Source organism: Mesoplodon mirus (genome assembly GCF_964341445.2).
Source record: "Mesoplodon mirus genome assembly, chromosome: 6".
Classification (NCBI taxonomy): domain Eukaryota; kingdom Metazoa; phylum Chordata; class Mammalia; order Artiodactyla; family Ziphiidae; genus Mesoplodon; species Mesoplodon mirus.
Window position 1 is genome coordinate 30,852,710 of NC_138982.1, and position 16,332 is coordinate 30,869,041.

The 16,332-nt window shown below is 36.8% G+C and overlaps 1 protein-coding gene across 3 annotated transcripts in view; it reads right to left on the reverse strand.

Moving 5' to 3' along the window:
* The window catches only part of CAPN7 (calpain 7), a 39,351-nt gene that overhangs the window by 15,899 nt on the left and 7,120 nt on the right, over positions 1-16,332 (reverse strand). For all 3 annotated transcript variants that reach the window (XM_082625695.1, XM_082625693.1, XM_082625694.1), the window contains 9 exons: positions 15,283-15,350; positions 13,098-13,298; positions 10,871-10,957; positions 7,252-7,378; positions 6,384-6,469; positions 4,812-4,905; positions 2,781-2,927; positions 1,467-1,573; positions 224-344 (listed from right to left, as the gene is read on the reverse strand). In XM_082625695.1, the coding sequence (XP_082481821.1) occupies positions 224-344; positions 1,467-1,573; positions 2,781-2,927; positions 4,812-4,905; positions 6,384-6,469; positions 7,252-7,378; positions 10,871-10,957; positions 13,098-13,298; positions 15,283-15,350 (1,038 nt within the window). The remainder of the gene's footprint in view (positions 1-223; positions 345-1,466; positions 1,574-2,780; positions 2,928-4,811; positions 4,906-6,383; positions 6,470-7,251; positions 7,379-10,870; positions 10,958-13,097; positions 13,299-15,282; positions 15,351-16,332) is intronic.

A 16,332-nucleotide genomic window follows, 5' to 3' on the forward strand; every position in this document is an offset into this window, starting at 1 on the left:
TGTCATCAATGTCTGTGCTGCTACTGTCATTACGTTTCCTATCTTTTTATTCATAATTTCCAATGGTAGAGGTCAAGCTGTTTAATGTAGTAGGTGGAATGATTTTAAAACTTGGCCTAAACCTTGATTTGTCAGTATTTAAAAGGCTCATGCATCACTTGGAGTCCTTGCAATGTCTTACTAGCACACAAGAAAAACAAGGGAAACAAATGTAAGGCAAAACCTTGAACTCTCTGATGTCCAACACGGCGTATGCGTGTGTGGGAACCAGGCCCCACCTCTCGCCTTCAGCTTCAGTCATCACTCCAGTGGATGCGGTGATGAGGACGTCCCCTTTGTGAAACCTGGAATGGACCCAACAGACCAATGATCAAAGGAAAACACATCTGCACTCTCAGATCACACCATCTTTCCTTTAGCCTCATGGTTTACATGAAAATCTCCACAAAGTGGAAAACTTTTCTAAAATGGGCTATTCCCAACAGCCCCCAGAGAACTTGTAACAAGTACATTTCTATTTTACAGCAAATCAGAAAAACTATCACATTTCTTTCTTTTCCCTCCCAGTTTTAGACAACTTAATTCTCAGGTAGAAACCTATCAATGAAGGCAAATAAGTGCTACATTTTCAAATGATTTACAAATAAAGGTGAAGATGTGAAATACCAAATGTATTTTTCCCAAAGCCACGTCCTTTTATTTATCAAATCAGTGAGATTTCTGGTTTCAGTATTGAATGTGTATTATTGTACAGTTTTCCAGTTCTTCATGTGGATTATCCATTTAAGGCTTAAGCTATCTTCCTCTTTATGTTCTCACCCTTCTCTCTTCCCACCTTCCCTCAAATTGGTAAGTATTCAGGAAGTACAAAATTACATATTCTAGATTCAAATGTTTGGATTATCCACCATCTGGATTAACTGTTAAGTATCAGTGAGGATGACTGAGGGCTGGCTGGAGCGAGTGCATAAAGTGAAGTCTATTTTAAAAACACAACTTCCCTAATAACTGAAAATGACAGCCTCTGCAATATCCATTCTAAATAAGACATGAAGTTTTTATTTTTTTTAACTTCTTAATAGATTTATTTATTTTTTATTTATTTTTAGCTGCGTTGGGTCTTTGTTGCTGCGTGCAGGGTTTTTCTAGTTGCGGTGAGCAGGGGCTACCCTTGGTTGCGGTGTGTGGGCTTCTCATTGCGGTGGCTTTTCTTTTGCGGAGCACGGGCTCTAGGCGTGCGGGCTTCAGTAGTTGTGGCTTGTGGGCTCTAGAGCGCAGGCTCAGTAGTTGTGGCGCACGGGCTTAGTTGCTCTGAGGCATGTGGGATATTCCCGGACCAGGGCTCGAACCCGTGCCCCCTGCACTGGCAGGCAGATTCTTAACCACTGCACCTCCAGGGAAGTCCCAACATCAAGTTTCTAAATAGCCTCTTTTAGTACAAAAGACAGAGACAGAGAAATGTTTACCTTTGATAAAGCATTCGGAAAGAATTATCCTTACTGAAAGTCTGGCTGTCTGAATGCATGGCGATCCTTTCTGGTATCCATCCAGTCAGTGCGTGAAGATCAATATTCTGCAACATAAACACAGGACTGTCAACGTGGTTTTCAAGCTCATAAATAAATCCCCAGGGTAGCTATTAAATCTCATTGATCTGATATGATGATTCTGATAGAAATAAATCAGAAGGTAGTTAAGTTGTTCTCTACCAGTAATAAATCTCTTATTTAACTCAAATTCCTACCTGGATTTAAGCACAAGCCTCTCTTCTTACAATCTGTGCTGCTTTTCCTGAATTCAAAGAATTGTTTTACTGATAAATATGATGAAAACTCAAAACGTTTAACAGAAAAACCTGCTTTGATGATGATGATGACAGTCGCTCACCATTTACTGAGTTTTTACAATATGACAGTCACCTTTCCTAACATTTTACATATATGCTCATTCCTTCTCTAAGCGGACTGGGTAAATCAACAGGCAATGGATTAGAAAGCTAAACTAAAAATATTTGAAGGACAGAGCAACTGAACATGGAGGCTGGGAAGAAATTTTAACATCCTATTACCTTTAACTATGAACTATACATTCTTTGACTAGCATTATAAGAACCAGAAGGATGAAGGAGGCTGGGTACTAGGCAAGGATACTAACCAGGTATGAATAATGGGTGATTTGCATATATTACTTCATTTAATCTTTACAGTTCTTGAGAGGTGAGTATTATCCTCATATCACAGACAAGCAAAGAGGCTAAGAAAGGGTAAATACCTTTCTAAGGCAACAGGCTGATTAGTGTTACAATTCAAAGTCATGCTAGTCTGAATAATTTCTGGCATAAGGCCGGTGGTTTACAACTAAAGGACACTGGCACATACCTTGATTTTACAGGTTAAGTTGTGTTAAGGTTGGGAAAAACTAACTCCAAACTCCTTGAACCTGAATTTACAAATCAAAAAAAATATACAAGGATGACAATATGATATATCCCTTTGATCTGCAGAGGCTTCTCTGGAAAGGTACACTGTATTTAACTGGCCATATATCCCACCAGAACAGTAGACACATACACTTTAGGCTTTCCTGAACACCCAATCTATACTATGTGCAAATAACCTTACAAAAGAAAATATGTACTCCCATGATAAGGTGATTGATCAACATTTTTCAGGGGTTGATAATGTTTTCATTTAAACCAAATATATCATCTATAATCTTTCAAACTTAAAATAGTCATATCAGATAGCAAAAGTCTGTGCCTGGATCATCTTCTTACTTACTGAATTGGATCCTGGGAAATCATATCCTCCCATGACTTTCATGTATGCTTTTTCTATGAGAGAAACCCATAATTCACTTTTGTTGTTAGAATAAGAACAGAGTAATTCTCCCTTATGATCCACAGGTAACTGGTCATCAATTATCACCTGGAGAAAGAGAACATTAATTTCCTTAGGTGGTACAAAATATCTTAAAATCCTTCCTATCAAAAAACCTCCACACCTTTCATACTGATAAAAGAAAAGGCATGCTATGCCTATTGTTAAGGTAATGATAGTTTCATATTTCTAGAAGCTGATCAATTATAAAATGTTTTGTGATGTCTTTCTTCAGGTTGACAAGTTCATCTCCCTGTCAGGTATTAACTTGGAGCCAATTGGTTGGTTAAATGTTATGGATCCACCAGCAAAATTGTTAGAAATTCTAGAAATGTATACTATATCTAAAATAATTACAAAAGGGCTTCTCACTATTAAGCTACATAACAATATTAACCTAAACCTGCAGAAAGATTCATGCTGTGTTTAGTTATAAAATATTATGGCTAAAAAATACATTTAAATAGTACAGAAATATAGAAGTAATCACCACAAAGATACGGCTTCTAATTCACATTATAGTGATTTGGGAAACAAGAGGGTAAGAAGAATTTTGATCTAATACTAACAGAAGAACTATGCAACTGCATTTTGAAAGATTCTTTAAACAAGAGGTTATCTTAAAATTATAGTTCAGAAAAACCACATCCACAATCATTTTGTTTAGTTTTTAAGAAATCAGCTAGAGCAGTGGTTCTGCAAGGGTGTTCTCAGACAACAGTATCAGCATCATCATCGCCTAGGAACCAGTCAGATATTCAAATTCTGGCCTCCTCCGCAGACCTACTGAATCAGACACTTCAGGGATGGGGCCCAGCAATCTTTTTTAACAAGCTCTCCAGGTGATCCTGTGCACAATACAGTCTGATTATCATTCAACTACAGAGCAACTTCTCGGCTTCTCACACGGGAATCACTAGGGGATCTTGTTTAAATGCATATTCTGATTCAGCAGGTCCAGGATGAGACCTAAATTCTGCGATTCTAACAAATTCCCAGGTGATGCTAATGTTGATCCCTGGACTTCCATGAGTCGACAGGAGCTAGAGAATCCTAACAACACAAGGCCCTTACAACATGGTTCGGAATCCTTAAAGAAATTAAAGATGTGAAATAAATTAATTAATTAATTGATTGATTGATTGATTGATTGATTGATTGATTTATGGCTGCGTTGGGTCTCCATTGTTGTGCGTGGGCTTTCTCTAGTTGCAGCGAGCGGAGGCTACTCTTGTTGCGGTGCATGGGCTTCTCATCGCTGTGGCTCCTCTTGTTGTGGAGCACAGGCTCTAGGCACGCGGGCTTCAGTAGTTGTGGCACACGGGTTCAGTAGTTGTGGCTTGCGGGCTCTAAAGCACAGGCTCAGTAGTTGTGGCACAGGGGCCCAGGTGCTCCACAGCATGTGGGATCTTCGTGGACCAGGGATCGAACCTGTGTCCCCTGCACTGGCAGGTGGATTCTTAATCACTGCGCCACCAGGGAAGTCCCAAGATGTGCAATTAAAAACTATGTATATATTTCACAAAGGAAAACAATATTAAAGGTATCTTACATCTCAATTTATGACTATACACTTAAATTGTCCTGACCTAACAGACTTAGTATGTCTGATATCCTTTTAATCAAAAAGATAATTAACAACCATCAGATTTAAATTCATTTTAAGCATTAGCAATCATTAGCTCAATGTCACTTCTGGGAACTTTCTGTAAATTTTCCCAAACCCATTTTTTTAAAAGACTTTATGCTTGTCATGATTTTTATTTTTAATTACTACTGATGATCTTATTGTAGAAATATGTATAATATCACAGAGTCAAAATCAACTAAACTGACTTTTAAAATGTTTATACAAATAACATTTCTTAATGATTCTACTCAAGAGCCAAAGGTGGGGAAGAGAGAAGGGGCTGATATGGGAGAAACATTCACCTTTCTAGGGACACCATTGAGGTGAAGTTTTACCATATACTTTCCACATGGGTTGTACTCTGGCTCACCATCCTTATTCTGAGGGTAAATTATGCTTTAATAAGGAAAAGAAAGAGTGAAATACCAACATTAATTTTCAATATAAACTACTATGCAGAATATTACATTTTATTTAAACATATGCTATTGTCTTAGAGATTTTATAAAAATAAACATAAGAATATTTGTCTATAATAGGCCTGTAACAGAAAAAGAATTTTACCCTAGTCAAAGTGCTTATTCAATATAAATAAATGAAGAAAATATCTTATGCAATCATACAGAGCATACATTTTACAATATTCTGAAAAATGCTCAGTTTTTAATTATACACTATAATAAATTTTCTATTAAGTGGATATATTTTAAGCCAGTTAAAATAATCTACTTTTGTCCCCAAGACATAAAGAGAAGACCATTTCAATTAACCACAACTAAGGAAATTATAACTCTGACAGAGATAAAGTTAGCAGAACTCTGATAAAGTACACAAAATTATCTAGTAAGAAACCTGTAGAAACTATCAGTATCAATTTTCTTTCACAAACTGAACATTATTTACTTACACGGTCTGTTTATCCAATGGCAAACGGCTTGAAACTAAGGTCTGTATCTAATTCATCTTTGTACTTTCAGGACTTAACAAAAACCCCTCAGGAAGAGTTGTACAAAAAAATTATAATGCTTAATTTTTACAATGAATAATTTTAAGGTAATAAAACTTTTTTTTTTTTTTTTTTTGTGGTACACGGGCCTCTCACCGTTGTGGCCTCTCCCATTGCGCAGCACAGGCTCCGGACCCACAGGCTCAGCGGCCATGGCTCACGGGCCCAGCTGCTCCGCAGCATGTGGGATCTTCCCGGACCGGGGCACGAACCTGTGTCCCCTGCATCGGCAGGCGGACTCTCAACCACTGCGCCACCAGGGAAGCCCGGTAATAAAACTTTTAAAAATTGAAAGAAAAAGTATTTCCCAGTACCATTTCAGTACATTCTAAAGCAGTTTTAGCCAACAAAAATGTTATTTCATATTTCATACGTTATATTTTAAAGTCTTATTTAACCCAATATATCAAAAACGTTATGATTTCAATAAATAATAAATATAAAAATTTGAGATATTTCCCAAGAGACATTTTTTGCCGCTAAGTTTTCAAAATCTGATCCATTTTACACTTATAGCCTATCTGAATTCAGACTAGCCCATTTTAAGTATGTAATATCCACATATGGCTTATGGCTACTACACAGTACAGTACAATTATAAATATAATATGATTTTAATTTGACCAATTTCATTTATTTCAAAACATATTTATTTCATTTATATTATTCTAACTATATCTGCATATGTTCTTAGACTGTCTTAACAAATCTTTCCATACTCACAAACCATCTGCTTGACACACAAGGGCCATAATATTCTAAGTGATATGCCCTCCTCACTTTCTGTGCAGATAAAGCCCACGCTTTTAATTTCTAGTTAAGAGACAATCCTATGAAAAGGGCTAAAGGGACAAATATAAAATTTTACCTGGTAATCAACTTCTTATTAAATCGTCTTTCATAAGCTGCACTGATAGCCAGTGATGCCACAAACGAACAATCTGATACTATTGTCTGTTAATAAGAATTTATTAATACATTCATTTATTCATTCAATTTCAACATTATCGCAATATTTAAGCATTGCATCTAGAGCCTAACTTTTTACACTAAATATCTTGACTGTTGCTTGAACAGGAAAATAATAAATAGAAATGCCATAGCACCAACTAACACATGTTTTGTTCCAACAAGTCCTAGGAAAAACAAAGTATTTCAATTAAGTTAATTTAGAATAATTAAATATGGATAAAAAGCATACTCAACTGAATCACACTCTTTTTAATGACAAAAAATTATGGGCATTTTTAAAAAGTTGGTTTACTATAATATGACCAATTAAAATGAATATGCACATCAAAAGATTTGAATCAGAGTATTTCAGGACCATTATTTTTATACTCGTGTGGAAAACATCTGTGACTTCAATGCTCAAATGTCATTAATAAACTTTACAATAAAGTCACAGAGTTGTTCTACCACTGAAGTGTTTTAAATAAGCCCAATACCTTTCTATCTTTCCTATCTATTCTCTTATCAAAGGTGAAATTCAGATTCTCAACTTTCTCATCCACAAGCATGTATCAATAAATAGGATGTATATAAAAATCTGTAATTGTTCAACAGTTATCACATCTCAGTATGTCTAAGTCAAAGTATGCAGGATGAATAATTTTTCCAATTATACTAATGCATCTAAATATATAATAAAAATCTAAGAAAAAACGGCAAATGCATATTAAAATTACTTTAAAATGTTGGCTTTTCATATAAACTAATACAAAGTAAAAGTTTACCTGCTTTATGCTGAAACTAGACACAGTATAAATCATTGTAGGATTGTTGGTGAGGTCTTCTGGTCGAACCCATTTAGAAAATGTAGCTTTTTGTTTAGGTGATAATGGTAGCTTGCCACATCGATCACTGAGGTGATAACAAAAATTAAATAATAATGATAAAATTAATCTTAAAAGATGACTCAAGAGCAAAATTAAATTTCCTAGAAAATTTTTTTTGGTACAGTGATCACAGCTAAACTATATAATCCTAAAAAGCCCTCTGGTCAAATCTGGCTCTTTACATTTAAACTTGAATCCAATCTGATTATCCTCTTCAATTAAAAAAAATGTACATAGATAACTGAAAACAGAAGAGCAACCTAAACTCTTTTATATTTATTTTAAGAATATACTTTAAGAGCTTAATTTAGCATGGTTATATTCAAGAAATTCAGTTTCAGTAAAATGGAGCCATTAACAACAATACAATCTGATTCATTCAAAAGGACCGAGGAAGCTACAGATCTTTATGCTGGCTCTTGACAAACTCTTCTCTGTAAGGCTAATAATGAGAGCATCTAATTACTGAGTAATAAACATGTGCCAGGCATCACACAAAAATATTTTACATACATAATTCATTTAATCTTCAAAACAATTCTATTAAAGCAAATTTTCTGAAAAAAGCTTTAAGTGATTAAATAACTTGCAATGTCGAAGAGCTAAGAAGTAGAAGAAAGGGTATGTGAATCCAGGTCCCTGGTGCCAAATCCACCATCTTACCCATTACCCTCTACTCACACTGTGTAAGGAATATACTGTGTAATATTTCTGCAAAATTGACGTACAGCACAAAATTTTAAAAATCTACCTTTCTTCAAACTGCCTCTAGAGCAAGGGTAACAAATCTTTGGGTTTCAAAAGATTTCTGGGATAATATAAGTTGTATGATATGCAAACTGAAAAAATATAACTTTTTTTTTTGAGTCTGTTGATAGACATTAGGAGAAAGAGAGTTTTGTGGTCAGATGGGATCTGAAAACTCCTCGTTAAAGTATTGGTTTTTCTCATTGGAAGGACATCTCTAAACCTTTAATAAGCCAATGTTTACTGGAACTCTCTTAGAGCAGAATATGGTATATAACACTTCTCAAACGTTTTTGATGATCATCTCATACATCTCATAGAGCCGCTGGTGTTCTAGGCAACATTTTGGTACCTGTGTAATATCAGGACCTGACTAAACAGACAGTGAGCTGGGTGAATTGAGAAGAATTTAAAGACAGCTATCATAAAACTTTTAGGAGAAAAAATAAGGCTGAGTCAAATCTAACCTGCCATATAAACCAGAATTCAGTAAATCCAAGACTCCTAAGTATCTGTTCTCTCAAGTCACCACTAAATCAACAAATTCAATGCTTATTTCTTAGAACTTTAAAAATATTTTATAAATATAATGTTTATTATAATACATGAGCAGAAAAGAAAAAAATTTAGTCACCCAATCTTTCTAACCAAAGATTCATACACTGGGGAGCTTTTAGCCATCAGTCTGCTATCTCTGAATTTTAAAATGTTTACTGTTACTTTTTCTTCTGATTATTCTTACTGTAAAATAATCCAGAAAACAAGAAAGGAAAAATCTTGCCAGTTAGAGCACTTAATTTTACTTCATTTTTCTTAAAATTTAATTAACTCAGTAAGTATTCACTGAGCACCTGCCACATGCCAGACACTGTGCAGGCACACGTTCTCTGTCCTCATGCAGCTTATGGTCCCGTGTGGGGGACAAGCACAGAGCAAGGGGTCACACACACAATGTAAAATCCCAACTCTGACAAGTGCCATACCTAAATTAAGGGAGTTGGTACAGTTATATTTTTCTGTTTCCATTACATTGTAAGCATTTTCCCACATTACTTAATTTCTTGAAAACTTGATTGTTCCTGATTGTACAAAATTCTTCTTAGGGACATTCTGTTGTATGAGCACTAATAATATGATTTACCTCAATCTGTTACACAAAGACTAGAAGTTTATATCTCTACTTCGATATAACCATTTAAGAGCATTCTAGAATAACTGATGATTCACATTTTCATAATTATAATATTGATGAGTATCTTTTATATAAATATTCGACTAGATCTGTAAATATCTTTTAGAATTGGTTTCTTGAACTGAAATCACTGGGCACAGGGGTATAAACATTTTTAAAGTATGTGAAATGTATAGCCAAATTATGTAATATAACTTAGTATTTAACACAATAATTATGTTCTAATAGTTAATCCTTATTATATAGTGCTTGCTACAGAACAAGCACCATTGTAAGTGCTTTATATTTTATTAACTCATTTAACCATCACAGTAACACCATGAGGTGGATTCTATTATTACTTTAAAATCTGAGACAGATTAAAAAACTTGCAGTGTCACACAGGATATGACGCTGGAGAGCGTGGGTCTGGATTCTGTGCCCTTAACTTCAGTGCTGTAAGCTTCTTGGATATAAACAATTCCTAGATCCAAATCAGTCACTAGCATCACATGGGTGCCTGAGGAAAACGTTATGCTGATAACTTACTGGCTTTGAGATGTTTAACTTCTGCCCATCCAAGAAGAGCAAAACACTAGAAATGAGAGAGCAGCTCTTTTGTTCTTTATAGTCTTTATATGTTCTGTACACAATAAGCATTCAACTCCCTGATGCCTTCTGATAATAAATACAATATAACATGCTCACTGCAGAAATTTTGAAAAATAAAAATGTTTAAAAAAGTAAATCACCTAATTTTGCTGCTTAGAGATAACCACTGTGAACATTTTGATGTATAACTTAACATCACGTTTTTCTATATATCTATAAACACAAGAAAAGAAAAATAAAATTTGGATGTTATATATAATTTTCTATCTTTTAAAATTCATGTATCGCAAGCGTTTTCCCTATATTCTACAGACTTATTTTTTGTGGAGAGCATAATATGTAATATAATAATATGGACATGCCATTATTTAATCACTCCCATATCTCTGGATACCAACTTTGTTTCAATAATTTTCTGCTGTAACAGACACTTTGGTAAATGCTCTTATTATATACATCTTTGACCGAATTTTAGTTTCCTTGGGAAGGCTAGAAGCTGGGAGTCCTGAAACAAACAATGGTTTTAAGGTTCTTGACATAAGCTGCCACTGTCCTGGCAGGCTGTGCTAACGCTTTCATAATGAACCCTTTTCTTGAATTGGATCTTCTTAGTAAACAACAACCCCGTCATCCTATTCCACCTTTCCATTCAACATCTCTGCTGACTTGCCTTTCTGCTGTGATCCAACACCAACTCGGCAGATATCTACCCACTACTTACCTTGTGCCAGGTACCGTGTCAGACACTATGAGTATAACCTTAGGCAAAAGTAGGCGCGCGCGCGTCCCGTCACCAGGGAAGGGTCGGAGGCACTCTCGCGATGCTGCCACACCTCCTTCCCACGGCCACACCTCTTTCCCAATCGAATTTTTTTATTACGCATTTTAATTTCAAGGCTATGGATTTCATAGGACTCCAGAGGATGGGAAAAGTACTGAAAAATCAAAATAATTTTGAAAGTAAACACTGCAGTAGTGCTTACTTACCAGAAAGGCATTGGGTAAGCAAAACGTTCCCTCAGATCAATGTTCATGAAAGGAACATATTCCATACCATTTATTTTTGACGTTGTCCTAAAAAGTACAAGAAAAAAATATAAAGTAGGTGTTCAAGTCTTCCTTAATTACCAATTTGATTTAAACTTCTTAAAATTCAAATGACAAGGTATGGTACTGTAATAAAATTAAACTCACCACCTCATGTAATGTTGATAAGTTTATTTGAACAAAATTTTCACGAAATAGTTGAATACCAGAAAATAACTAATCCAATTAAATTCAATCAGAGCTATTCTTTTAAGACTAACATCCTTTACAACAAAACAACTGTCTCAAGATAGGGCTACACTAGAGGTACTGAAAATGTCACCAGGACACAATGCAAATTGTTTCCTAAGCCCAAAGAGAGAAAGCAATTGCTTAGTTATTTGGGGATTTAAAAAACATAACGTTTACAATTCTGGGAAATATGTTCTTTATATTTTCTGGTTATGAGACTAAGGAATGGGTAGTGAAGAAGGTAGTGGCACAGATAACAGTTATGGCCTCTTGACAAATTTAAGAAATGTGACTTGTAGTAGTTTTGCATGTTCTCTTCCTGTTTTGTTTATATGTTTACTTGCATATATTAGCTATTTCCTTCTGTTTCTTTCCCTCCTTTCATTTAGAAGGAGTTGCAGGGTAACTTCACAATTTAGTCTCTAGGTAACAATATACAATGAAACAATGACTGAATTGGAGGGACTAATTAATACAGTGGGTGATGAACACAACATCTGTGTATCCTCATCTTGAGATGGTGAGAGCTGTTCACTTCGTATGAAGGACAGCTGCATCTTGTTAGGTAGAAACATAGAGCGGTTCTGTAGTAGTGCCGAATTTCAAACGTGTGCAGAAGGGAGCATGTGGATGCTGAGTAGCCAAAGTTCTGGACTGTCACTAACTTGTCTCTCAGGTCCAAAACCACTCTTTTTGTCCTCCTTTGTGTTGTGCTGGTTCATATGCATTTCTTCTAGGCAAAGAGAGCCAGATTAGTAGGAGGAGAATTAAAATCTTTAGCAGGAAGAGAGAAAAATGCCCTCAGGTGGCTGCTAAAGAGGAAGGAGTCCTTCTAGCGCAACTTCAGCAAACTAGAAAGAGCAACCTCATGATGCGCGCAGCTCCAAGCAGGCTGATCTCCTTCAAAGCCCAAGTGAAGAGCAGCTGCACTGGCTCAGAAAGCGATCAAGGATTTCCACAGCCTGTTCTTTTGTATTTTTAATATCCCCTGAGGCTGCTTCCAGACACTGAGCGGGCTTCCCAGCCCAGGTGTTGGCAAACTTTTTCGGTAAAGGGTCAGACAATATCTAGTTTTGGCTTTGCAGTGAGGTCTCTGTCACATATTCTGGGGTTTTTTGTTTTCTTTTTTGCAACCCTTTAAGGAAATGTAAAAAAACCATTCATAGTTTAAGGCTGCCCTTTGCTGACTCTGGCCTAGACTGCTATTTCAAGGTAACAATTAGGGCTCTGGTCACAAGGTGGAAGAGATGATGAATGGTCTGCCGTAGCTCTACTTTGCCCCATAACCTTTATTATTCAATTTTGAAGAATGCTAAGATTTTCAGAAAAAAATACATCTAGCGGAAATGAGAATACTAAAATATATTGAAGAAATTTTAACCATTTCGGGGGCTTCCCTGGTGGCGCAGTGGCTGAGAGTCTGCCTGCTAATGCAGGGGACACGGGTTCGAGCCCTGGTCTGGGAAGATCCCACATGCCCCGGAGTAACTGGGCCCGTGAGCCACAATGGCTGAGCCTGCGCGTCTGGAGCCTGTGCTCCGCAACAAGAGAGGCCGCGATAGTGACAGGCCCGCGCACCGCGATGAAGAGTGGCCCCCGCTTGCCACAACTAGAGAAAGCCCTCGTACGGAAACGAAGACCCAACACAGCAAAAATAAATAAATTAATTAAGAAACTCTTACCCCCAACATAAAAAATAAATAAATAAATAAAATAAAATAAAATAAAACATAAAATGAGTGGAGACATTAAAAAAAAATTTTTAACCATTTCAAGTTGTGACTATGTGACAACATAATTTATAATTACATAATGACAGCACGACACATTATACCAAAGATGTGACTACGACTCAGCAAACCTAATGAGAGTAACGTTACCTGCATTGATTATGTTAACAAAACTGTTCATTACAACCAATCATAAACTGATTTACCTGAGAACTTCTATTTCTTCTGCTGTGTATCTCTGTCCTTGTGCATCACATGACTGTGGACTTATAAATGGCTGAGGTCTTTCAAGGAAGGGATTAGTTCCTAGTGGAAAATGTGCTCTCACTGGAGGTGGCTTCGGTTTAACATTCATTGCCTTGATTTTGCATGATGGCTTTGTTAAAGGCTCACTCAATGCTTCTGCTCTACAATAGAGAGAGGTACAGAAAAACCGTTCTAGTTTTTCTTCTCACATTTAAGCTTTCCAGAACATAAAATTTACTTCAAGAACCAGTCAAGCATCCCTAATGTAAAATTAGCATATAAAATTCCTACATACTAGTCAACAGTTCACTACTTAAGCTACTCCCAAAGGTAAGTATTTTTGCAAACAACATTTTATTGACAACATTAATTGAGCACTTATTGCATGTCAGATCCTACGCAAAGTAAGGGGGATACAATAATGTATGAAACACAAACCCTACTCTCAAGGTGCTCCTAGTATTGTGGGGAGAGAGACAATTGCATCAAAAGTGAGATGCGAGGCTGGAAGTACCCTATGCAAGTGAATGCACAGTAGAAATTACTGACTTGATGGGAAGCGGGTGAGTCAGGGAACATTTTTCCAAATTGACATTTGAGCTGCAGAAGAATCCACCTGGGGAGCAAGGAAGGGTTCTAAGCAGGGAGAACAGCATGAGCAAACGTGTAACAAGCTAAGGTAATTTCAAAAGAATAGGCGGGGCCCCTGTGAACAGTACAAATGAGAGGCAGCAGGAGATGAGACCAGTGGCAGGGACTGGATCACGGAAGGCCTCACATGGTATTTAAGGGAATTTTGACTTTATTCTGTCAAAGAACTAACAATCTAAAAAACAGAAGTTCTTAATCTAAGTCCTTATATGAGATTTAGGAGTCTTGTTAACACTCTGAAATTATATGCAAATAAAATGTTAAGTTATCTTTTCCGTACAGTGTGTCCAATCTTTAGAAGAGATCCTCAAAAGAGCCTGTGACTGACCCATGCCCCTGCGCTGAGGATGCACTCAGAGAGTACTAGATGGGTTACTCACATAGGTAATAAAAGCCATCTATGATTCTGACTGGGGAAAGAAGTAAAAATGGAGAAGATAGCTATGTGTCGAGTGCCCATAACTGCATGAATTTGGAGAAACAGACTAAATGTTAGCTGATGGTAATGAAAAGGGGGATAACCGCTATACCTCAATAAACAAGAAGGGCTGGGGGTAGCACAGCTACCTAGTCTGAGCCTCAAAAGGAGATATTTTATTAATTCATGCTATAACTATAAATGCCATTCCACCCTTTTCCTTTGCCTATAATGCTTTGTCTATACAAGAGGTATAATTCTTTTGTGCAAATACATTCATTATTTCTCAACAAATATCTACTGAGCACATATTGTATGTCTGCCCTCTGCTAGGTGCTTGGTTTCAGCATTGAACAAAGACAAAATTCTCTGTCCTCAAAGAGCTTATATTTGGGGGACAGAGGTTAGAAGGGACACAGACATTGATAACAAATATGATAAACTGGGAAATTTCATATACCTTAGAAAACAGTAAGAGTTACAGGAAAGAATATTAGAACAGACGAAGCCGGATGAAAGGACTGGAGGAGATTAAATTTTAAACAGAATGGTGATGGCAGGCCTTATTGAAAAGTTGACATTGGAGCAAAGACTTCAGGGACCTACACACATGTATCATTTGAGGCATCTGCATGGCTGGCTCACTCTCAGTTTCTCCATTTCTAGTAGTAGCTCTGCAAGTTCTCTCTTTGGAAGTCTGATATTCAACGACAGAAGGGAGTCTACCATTTCAAATACCGTAATCATTTTTGTTTTAGACACAGCAAAAACTAACTAAAATATTTCTTGACTGAGTTGTTATTTTTTGAGTTTAAAGCAGGGATGAAGACACAGAGATGAATAAGATGTTCTCTGTTCCCCTAAGGAGTTCACCATCTAATGAGCCAAAATGACATGTAGAAAAAAGCAGCAGGGAACTAGAGAGGGGTAAATTCACTCAGAGGAAGAAGGCAACTTTGCTCTGGATCTCAGGTTTGTTACCACGAGCTCCACCACACGTTCAGATAAACCTGTCGCACTGAAGTAACACAGTACGCTGCCATCCACGGATAAGAACTCGAGGGACCAAAACTCACCTGTCTAGTGCCTGTCGTGCCAACTGCTTCAGTTTGTTTTGCAGAGTTTTATCAGCGGTTTCATAAGACTTAAAGAGAAAGAGAGACAGATGTTCCAAAGCATAATTATTAATTTGCCTGATCCATATTTCTAAGCAAAAAAAAATTACAATGCACATTACACTTCTTAAAATTATGAGAGAATAAACCAAGACACTTTATTTTTGTCCTTAAAGGTATCATTTAAATTGTGTTGAAAACTCGTCACTGAGGTAAACCCTAACACCACTTAATTTGGACAGGTGGTAAGTGGAACACAACCGTATAATCACAGTGCCACAGAAGACCTGGCAGCAGGAACCCCAGAAGACCAGGGCTACTGTACTAAGTGAAATAAGTCAGCAGGAGAAAGACAACCACCTTATGCCTCCATTCATATGTGGAGTCTAAAAGACAAAACAAATAAACAAACAAAATAAAACAAACTTATAGGTACAGAGAACAGAGTAGTGGTTTCCAGAGGGGAAGGGGGTTGGGGGATGGGTGAAATGGGCCAAGGGGGTCAACTGTATGGGGATGGAAGGTAACCAGACCTGCGGTGGTGATCACTTTGCTGTGCATACAGATGTCGAATTATAATGCTGTACTGTGCACTGAAACTTACATAATTAAAAACAAAAAACCCAGCACTTACCCGTAGTCTCAGGTAACTACAGAAATGAGGCTAGATAGTTCCTCTGAATAAAAGACCTTGGACAAAGAGCCGGCCCTCTGAACAATGCTGAGAACACCACTCTCTACCACGTCACATCCTCCTGTCAATGTGCTGCTCTTACGCACTAGATGCCCCGGAGAGCTAACAGGCCCACCGGGCTCCTCGGGAAGCAGTAAAAACCGCTCAACATGTAGACTCTATACTGCAAATTAATAAAGCTCTCCCAAACCACTAACTTATTTCTTAGTGTATGAAATTGAAAAAAAGGGGGAAGTTTTATTTTTTTGTGTGATGAACCAAAGTCATTTTTTCCCTTTTTTTTTTTAAATTGAAGTATGTACAATGTTGTGTTAGTT